The following is a 10187-nucleotide window of genomic DNA, read 5'->3' as shown; positions in this document are numbered from 1 at the left end:
TAACTGATCGTCTTGTGAAACAACCACAAGGTAAACACACGTGCCGAACGTACACTCATCGAAATCGTCAAGCCTTAAATGGCTCTATGAGGTGGCGCCACAGGCGTGCGTGATGTGCATCTGCACTGAAATTCTAATCAGTTACATATCTCATCACTGCAAACCCATGATGTAAATATCACTTGATTCGGATGCTTCCTTCAGGGTGTTGCATTTACGGTGGCCAGCAGTGTACTTCAAATCATGTCTGCCCACAGAGGAGTTTGGTAGCTCGGTGGTTTCTTTCTTAACAGTGCTATCGGTATGGATAAATAAAACAAAGGAGCAATTAGTACTTCAAATCTGTCAACAGCCTGGGATGGGAATTATGAATCAATAAGACAACTACAGTGCAGTAAGAAGAGAGAATTTCATAATTAATTTTTATTTGAAATGTTATATTTATTAAATGTAAAATACCATTATCTTCCCAAAACTAAAAAAAGCATTTGTAAAATTATTAGTAAATATTATTTTATACCTTGGGCCACAGAGAGAATAAACTAATCAGACAAGCCATCACTGCACAGCACAAAAATACTATGGCCCAGCTATTTATGTTAATTACATCAGTAAAAAGATTCAGATGAACTATCATCACTGTCAACATTCATTGCTTTGGTTATTATATGTTTTGGGATGGTTTCTCCCTTCAGAAGTGCTGCATATATGTCATTTACAGCCTGATTTTCTGTTGTGGTATGAATAAAAGATAATTTTGTTTTCTTTGCATCTTTCTTTTCGACAGCTCTGTCTTTTTTTGTCTTCTGCTGATGAACGTATCGCAGAACTTCACCACTGAAAAGTAAGAAAATGAATATAACAATAGCTATGTGCCTAACAACAACTTTTGTAACATAATAATATGTAACGCCTCATGTTTGTTTTATGCAGCATTTCAAAGATAAAGCTAAAAAAATTAAAGTTCCCTAACATACAATACTATATGTGAAGATATAGCAACAATTTTTTTGAGATTCTTATGTGACCATACCTCCCAGACAGCTACATTCAGTAGCACACAAAAATCACAAAACACACTGTAAATGTGAGGGAACCCAGACAGCTATTTTAATTACAATAAGTAGTTGACAGCTTTTGTACTTTTTCTCAATAGACTTGTCTAAAATAACTATAGAATAAAAATTTCCATGTTAGCTTGGCTCATATATGAATACGTTACTTAAATCTGTTTTAACCAGTCCTGTTCCGCTAAGCGCATCCTTTGCTATAATATTAGAAATATATACAGCTGTAAATGTAAGGCTGAATCTATACTGGAATGTTGTTATTGTGTAGCATAATACAATATGATGACTATATAACTTATCATTTCACTTCCAAAATATACCTTCTTACCAATCTCACTAAACAATAAAATGTTTGCTAATGGTTGCAGCATATCATTTACTGTGATGTTACAATATCATTTTTACAGAACTATTCAAGGTATGAAATGAACTAAAAGGATCGCAAACAATGTTAGACAAGAAACTAAAAAATAGAAGTAGATGGGGTGTTAGTCTATAACTTATCTTCAGTAGGAGAAATTCCAGGTGTTGCAAAAGACATTTAAAACTGAAACAAAATTTTCCATCTCAGCAGTGCTTGGAGTTTTGCCTCCTCAAGTTAAGTAATGGCGATCAATTCGGTCTCCTTGTAATTTTAGTTTCCTCAAATGAATTTTTCTTTTCATACAATGAGCTAAAAGTTTAACAGTGGATGAGGCATCCAAACATAATATTTACACCTTATTTTTATATTTTCTTTAATATTATTTAATTTTTACACTTTATTTATTTCATTTGTCAGTTTATTTTATATTTCTGTATCAGCTTTTACCTTTCATCGCCTTCTTTAGTATCTGACAGTGCTTACTGATGTACAGTACTACCTTTGTTCTCCTACAATCAGTCAGCTTTGCCATCCATTCTTCTCATAATCATTGGCTCCTTCTTAGTCTGGGGAATAGCACTGCCTGAAGTTAAGTATTAACCAACCCATCTGTGTCTTTTAGATTGTAAAAAAGTTTAGATTTTATGGTATTACAAATTTTTGAACGGAATTATTATTTTTATAGAGCACTTGTACCATGTGAGATCTTTGAAATACGAAGAAGTTTCATGTCTTCTTACCAAAAGAAATAGGTATGGTGGGAAGGGTTAGGAGGAGTGAGAGTGTGTGTGTGTGTGTGTGTGGTTAGGAGGAGTGAGAGTGTGTGTGTGTGTGTGTGTGTGTGGTGGGGGGGGGGGGGGGGGGGGTCGAAGGTAAGAGACAAATACAATATGAAACCTTGCGCAAGTCAGGGTTAAATATTCTTATGTTAGGTGCAATTTCACTTGAAAAGGTACAAATATTCATTTCATAAGTGGACACCCCACCTCCCCACCCCCTTTATCAGAACATAGCCATTTCATATTCTGCAAAAAAACATCACAATTGCATGTGCCATGAAAGAAAAAGGGGGGCGCTTAATTAAGGAGCCAGATTTTGGTTCATACATTAAAAAAGATAGATGAAACTTGTTTTATGGCATCAAAGAGCATATTTTGTTGTCAAATTCTATTGGAGACCAAAATATAAAAGCAGCAGTGAACATGAAAGCAATAATGCAACTGGGTTCATTGTTTCAAAATAGTAGCTTCAGTCTCTTGTGACAAGAATGTAAAACTGAAGAGGAATCAGATAAGGAGATTCCATATCATCCCAATTATTTTCTGTGCTTCTAAAGGAATTTTCCACGTCCTAACTTAGGAAAACAAAGAAGGAATTTGTGTTAATGGAATATTAATGGAACATTCATGAACCACTTTCATTTTGCTGATAACATTGTACCGTTTGCTTGCAGTGAAGATGAACTTCAACTACTAATGGAAAAACTTAATACAGCAAGCTTGAAAATAGGTCCGAATAACAATTACATTAAGAATTGGATAATGCAAAATGAAATTTTATATGTTGACAATGAAGTCATAAAACCAGTTAATAAGGTTTTATATTCAGGACAGTTGAAAACAATGACTGGACAGACAGCAAAATACAAACAGATGAGTAGAAATGGCTTGGAGTGCTGATGGCAAACTAAATAGTGTTTTCAAAACCAAGATTCCTGTGGATCCGAAGCAGGAAGATTATAGTCACTGTGTATAACCAGTTTTGACTCCTTGTAGCGGGACTGAACTTCTAATGGCAAAACCATTCCAGTACTCAGGCTTCTTCAGTGAGCAATGGAGATATGTTTATTGCAGATTACTAGGAGGCAGTAAAATACACAAATCGTTACAGGAAAAGATGGGAGCAGAACACATAATTGTAACTGCAAACAAAATAAAATATGAGGGGGCAGGGATGTAGCCTGGAGAATGGATGACAGACAGATAAAGTTCTCCGCTAAGCTCCAAAAGATAAAAAAGTAGCAATGAGAACTTAAAGGAAAATGTGTAAATGAAAAACAAAAAAAAAAAAACAAATGAGCAATATGGATGTGTATAACTGAAGATTAATGCATCATAAAACCTTGAGGAGTCCTCACCCAGCACCTAATGTCATATGGCTGCTGCTGCAGAAAAATTTTGAGCTGTTAACTGCCTTTCTTCTACACAACCAGTTCACTCAGTGTCATGAAACATGTATCAATAGAAAACACAGTGCTGCCACAGAATGATGCAAGTAAGAAAAGGTAGCTCCAAAGAACAAAGACAGAAAAATAGTTTTAAAAACAGTAGCATAAAACTTAAAAATAGTAGGAATTGTAGAAGCTTAAAAATTTATTGTGCACCATAACAACCATTTCATACTCGTACAGTTCATATTTTCAAGACTATTAATTAGATTTTAATGTGTACTCAAAAATTGAAAAGTACATAGAAAATAAAATTGCATGCTGTTAGTAAAATGACTTAAACATTACATTGTATTTAGGCTTCTGTACAAAAAAGGAGTCAATAAAATCTGACTTTCATTTATGAACAATCTTGCAAATTTTCCCTTCACTGCTTTCAAGTTCCCTTCCTTTTTGCATAATTTTAATATGCCTTCCATCATTTCTTAAGCTGCCCTGACACCTTCCAAGTTTTTGTTCTTAATTGCATTTCTCAGTCTTGCTCCTTTAAGCAAAGTATCAATAGAATGTTTTGTTTCTTTTCTCTCCCACGACACTGTCTTCATCTGCACTTCAAGTTTCTTAACTGAAATTTTCAGACTTGAAAGTTTTCCAAACTTTATTTGAGCTTGTTTGGCTTCTTCTTTTTCTTTTCCTCAGCTTTCAACTTCTCTTCCATTTTTCTTTGAGGTAATTTTCATAAATCTTCGATCTCCATAGGCCAGTTTAAGTAAATCTTTCATAGTTGGTACATCTGCTACACTGTCGTAAGCTTTCAACACATCTTGAATTAATAGCTTGTCATTTAATAAACACACTGACACAGATGATTTTTCCTCACAAAAGAACTCTCTCAAGATCACTATTCCCATGTGATACAGATAAACACAATTTTACTGAAGTTCCAAGAGATAGATATTTAAAACAGTACACTTCATTTCTGCTATACACAATATCGCTACTAAAAATCAATTCTCACTGGCTGTTTAGTTGCAGAGAATTCTGCCTTTAGTGCATGCCATTAATTTCTTATGACTAGGTCTTTCACATCAGTGAATACTAGTGCTTTAGTAAGGTCATTCATCCTTGAAATCTCTTTTACTTCTGTTGCTTGGAGACACTGAAAATGAGGTAGTAAGTTACCAAATTATGACACTGTTTAACATCATTTCTGCCCATTTTATTGCTCATGAAAACCACACATTGCATGTTGTACCACCACACAGCGAGACCTTCAGAGGTGGTGATCCAGACTGCTGTACACACCGGTACCTCTAATACACAATAGCACGTCCTCTTGCATTGATGCATGTCTGTATTCATCATGGCATACTAGCCACAAATTCATCAAGGCACTGTTGGTCCAGATTGTCCCACTCCTCAATGGTGATTCGGCGTAGATCCCTCAGAGTGGTTTGTGGGTCATGTCTTATATAAACAGCCCTTTTCAATCTATACCAGGCATCCTCGATAGGGTTTTATGTCTGAAGCACATGCTGGCCACTCTAGTCACAAGATACGATGATGAGGGCGCAAACTGTCATCCACGAAGGCGAATACCTCGCCAATATGTTGCTGATATGGTTGCACTATCTGTCGGAGGATGGCATTCACGTATCATAAAGCCGTTACAGCCATGATCACCAGCAATGTACGTCGGCCCCACATAACACCACCCCAAAACAGCAGGGAACCTCCACCTTGCTGCACTCGCTGGACAGTGTGTCTAAGGCGTTCAGACTGACCTGGTTGCTTCCAAACACATCTCCGACGATTGTCTGGTTGAAGGCATGTGCGACACTCATCAGTGAAGAGAATCTGATGTCAATCCTGAGCGGGTCAATTCGGCATGTTGTTGGCCCATCTGTACCATGCTGCATGGTGTTGTAGTTGCAAAGATGGACCTCGCCATGGACGTCGGGAGTGAAGTTGCGCGTCATGCAGTCTATTGCGCGTAGTTTGAGTCATAACATGATGTCCTGTGGCTGCACGAAAAGCATTATTCAACATGGTGGAACTGATTTCAGGATTCCTCCAAGCCATAATTCGTACGTAGCGGTGATCCACTGCAGCAGTAGCCCTTGGGTAGCCTGAGCAAAGCATGTCATTAATAGTTTCTGTCTCTCTGTACCTCCGCCGTGTTCTGGGAACCGGGGTGAGGCAAAACTTTTTTTGATATGTGTAATTGTAAGATGCTAAGTACTGATTTTGTATCTTGTGACATACAGGATACCTGTCTTTCCCAATTAAGGATTTTATGTGAACACAGGTTTGCAAATTCTTCCTGCTATTCTTTCCCTAATATTTCTCAGTTCAGTACAGACAACATGGATAAGTGGCTCTGATGATTCAAACAATTTTATTAATGGACAATATATGTCAGCAATATTTAGAACAAAATTAAGTTCTGCTTTGATCTCAACAAATTTCACTACACAATACATTTGTAATTCTCTGAATTTAGTAAATTCTTATCACGTAATGGAACAAAGTAAAAAACATAATCTGTAACTGCTGGCCACTGCTCAAGAACACTCCCTGCTCTCAGCCATCTGTTTAACAGTCACCTGATTCCCCCAAACAGTTGCATTTTCACCACTTCTTTTTAAAAGAGATACAACAGTTTTGTTTGGTAAAAAATAGCATTTTAGTCGCCTGTTATAGCTTTTAAGACATGAAGGTTAGGCTATCCTGAAATTTATTTTTTCACATAACCTGCAAATGATTCAATTTAATAGGTCTATACTTTCAGTTTAAAAATTGCCAGGTTTTCAGTAATTATACACTACCACCATTGCTATTAGAATATCCTGCTGCTTTAATGACAGCATGAATTTGGATACAGAATTCAGTATAAGGACTGAGAAAAACTTGCCTCCTTTCCAGATTATTCAATTTAATTAATTACTTATTATTTCAAAACTGCAGTCACCATTTTTAGATATGGGAACAATTTGAAATTTGAAATCCGTCTGCTTGTCCAATACAAAGTTGCTTGGACTGAGCGTCATGTTACATGTCATGCAAGAAAACTTTGTTATTAGTTGAATGACATGTCATGAAATTTTGAGAGTTAAATAGTGAAGACAGAAATTTAAAACAGAGTTATCTGTCATCTCCATTACTGTAGAGGTTTTGATGCATAACATAAAGCAGTCAAAATCATTCAGAGAACTGTTGTGTAGGAATCTGTAACACCACATTGTTTTTGTTTGCATTGATGAATGATCTCCACAAGTTGGACAAGAAATAGTAACAACTGTTTGATATTTTGGAGGACTACCTATGGAATACAGTGCAGCCTGACTTAACCTAAACTTCACTTTGTGTAAAACTAGTCACAGAGTTTCATTTTATTCCTCCAAAGAAACTTTTCCCGACCACTTGTGAAGTTGAAGTATTGGAACAACCATTGACTGTTTTGCAAATACAGATCAGCTGTACGAATTGAAAATTGCCATCCCCTGCTGGGAACAATGGCAAGGAACATGGTCATCTAAACTGGTTTCAAAGGGGGTGAATCCCAGACACCATGCAAAACTGTGTCAGTCATGGCTAACTACTGTGATATAAGGATGAGAGCTGCTGATCCAAAAGATGAATACTGTGATGTCACTGGGGAAGATACAGTGGCAGACTAGACACCACTGACATAACATGTGAAGCTGTGCACCTAAGACAGTCATCCACAAATACATAATGCCATTAGCCTCTTTGTGGGTAATTTGTACTGATATTTATTTTTCTACATTTATTTAAGAATAAATTTATGTATTAATAATTGTAGAAGTATTTGAATAACATAATGTAAAATGGGCAAGGAAGACTAATGTAGTTGTATTGACAAGTGATTGCTGTTCCATTTCATGAAATATATTAAAATAAAAATAATTGTAATGAGGAAATGTAATAGTATGTGATAGAATAAGTGTATACAGAACTGTGTAATGTATTTCATTTAAGTATCTATGAAGTGTGAAAAGTGTTTCTAGATGAATGATGCTCAAGTATATGGATGTTAATTTGACTAGAGCAGTGTATCATGTTCAAAACGGAGGACAGAGACACAGGGGAGAGATCATTGTATTTGGTATTTTGGGAGGCGTGCGAATAAGGGAGGCTAGAACAGCCTGGGGGTATTGTAATTCTGTGGTAGCATCATGACTATACGAATGTTCAGAAGCTAATCTTCAGTTTATAATTTTGTGAGCTGTGAACATAGTGCAATTTACAGTGACTGTGATGTAATGAACTGTTCACTGCCCGCAACCACTGTGCTTAAACTATTTTAGATTCAATTGGACCATTGTGTGTAGTACCATTACTCATAGCAAACCAATTTTCTATGACTAAAGCAACAATAATTCTAATATGTGCTAAATGTGCATTAATATCATCATATCATGATTCCATTGCTCAGTTTACTCTTATATCTCAGTATTTCACTGACTGACCTCATAGGTCACATCAATAATCATTAATCACTTATGTAAGCGCATAAAGCAATGGTGTGGAACGAACCCCTGTGCAGTTGAGTCATTTAACAGGTTGTACATTCACCCTCTGCTCCATTGCTAGCAGAAGTAGTTACCGCTAACCATAGGTATCATTGCAATTGGGTAGGCTCGTCAGGGATTCAACTGTTTCCTTGGAAAATATTAGATTTGAACTAGATGCAAGTATAAAATCTGAAATTGGAGGTTTAAAAACTGAACTTGGAGATACCATAAGTTATGTAGCAGCTGGGCAAGCAGGTATGAATAGGTTGCCCCAAGGCATTTGGTAGCAATATAAAGCCATTCAGTGGTAAAAATAGGTACCATGCAGTACATTTCTTGGCTATGTGCAAAGATAGCTTTGTAACATGGATGAGTGGGGAGGGAAAAATAAATTTGTAAACGGACAGCTGGAAGGACCAGCTCAGACTTGGGCTAACCAACATGCTGAGGAATTTGTAGACTATAAGAAATCTGAAGCAATGTTCTTGCATAAATGTTGGGGCTAGGCCAAGCAATTAAGGTTGAAAAATGACTTCTTAAATGGGCCAAATTACAGAAGCAGTACAGAAACTACGAAAGAATTCTGTGTGAGGGAACTCAATGTGCTAATACATTTAGATTGAGCATTAGGGGTACTACCAAAAATATCAACACTAAAAAGAAGGATGCCAGGAAACTTGCAATGGGATCTAATACACAGCCCTAACTGATTCAGTGCAAGAGTTTTTGAATTTTGTTGAGAACATGGACAGGCCACTGTGTTCTAAACCAAAAACTGGTAGAACGCAAGCAAGGTAGAAATCATAATAAGGGTAACAATTATGGAAATAATTTCAATGGCAATGTGAACAAGTGGTCAAGTACTAGGAATGGGCATAGCGGCAATGACAGGGAATGGAGAAACAGGTAGTAGAGAGAAGAAAGAACCTATTTGGTCTCCAGAATGTGAATGAGTTGAGGCCGTATATTGACAGGTGATATAGTAGTGATAAATGAAGAAATTTATGTTCCAGTATATTAGTTGTATATGTGTAACAGGTCAAGCATACTGAAGATTATTTATATTTGCTTATTGCTGTGTGTATATGAGGCATGTTTTTTAAGAAAGATCCGTTTTGTTGTAGACACTAGTAGGTCACGCGCAAACCGCAACGAGCACATGCGTCATGTACCGGCATGCCTCGGGAACAACTGTGCTCAGTTTCAGCTCTGTAGCTAACCTGTATGGTACGGTTCTGTGCTTTCAAAGTGTTTAAGACTGTCAACTCGCCAGCTGTGTGTGAGGTTCGCTCAGTGATACGGTTTTTGTCAGCAAGGAACTTGTCTGCTGTTATGAGTGAAAGCAAAAAGCGTAAGTGGGTATGAGAATTCAAAGATGGCCATGACAATGTCCATGATGACAACCACTCCATCCGCTCTTCTTTGATTAAAGACCATTTGGTGGCTTCAGTTGAAGCGAAGATTTGTGAGAACATGTGCTTCACAATAACAGGTCTCTCAAACGAATTTCCTGACATGTTGAGATCGGTGCTTTACAACATTGTTTCTGAACACCTAAAGTTTAGGAAACTGTGCTCCCGTTGGGCCCTGAAACTCCAAATAGAGGACCACAAAAACCAAAGATTTGAGTGTGCGATGAAGTTCTTGACTCGTTATCATGAAGAAGGTGACGGCTTCTTGAGTCAGATCGTAACTGGAGATGAAACATGGGTTTCGCATATCACAACCGAATCGAAGCAACAGAGCATGGAATGGACACACACACACACACACACACACACACACACACACACACTTGCCTGAAAAGGTGAAGGCCAAACAGACTCTGTCCCAGTGCAAAATCATGGCGTTGGTGTTTTGGGATATGCATGGTGTTTTGTTGATCAACTTCATGCAACGAGGAACCACTATCAATGCAGAAGCATACTGCCAAACCCTGAGAAAGCTGCGCAGAGAGATTCAAAACAAAAGATGCGGCACGCCGACAAAGGGAATTGTCCTTCTCCATGACAATGCAAGACCTCACACTGCAGGTCAGACCCACAATC

The 10187-nt window shown here is 37.3% G+C and overlaps 1 protein-coding gene across 4 annotated transcripts in view; it reads right to left on the bottom strand.

The window, feature by feature from the left end:
* Positions 1–464: 464 nt before the first annotated feature.
* The window catches only part of LOC124606880, a 305942-nt gene continuing 296219 nt past the window's right edge, over positions 465–10187 (bottom strand). For all 4 annotated transcript variants that reach the window (XM_047138973.1, XM_047138974.1, XM_047138975.1 and 1 more), the window contains one exon: positions 465–837. In XM_047138973.1, coding sequence (XP_046994929.1) covers positions 609–837 — 229 coding nt within the window. In that variant the 3' untranslated portion in view covers positions 465–608. The remainder of the gene's footprint in view (positions 838–10187) is intronic.

This window comes from Schistocerca americana, chromosome 3 (assembly GCF_021461395.2).
Source record: "Schistocerca americana isolate TAMUIC-IGC-003095 chromosome 3, iqSchAmer2.1, whole genome shotgun sequence".
In the NCBI taxonomy this organism is placed as follows: Eukaryota; Metazoa; Arthropoda; class Insecta; order Orthoptera; family Acrididae; genus Schistocerca; species Schistocerca americana.
The sequence above is the reverse complement of the archived record's forward strand: the minus strand, read 5'-3'. Positions and strand labels throughout refer to the sequence as shown.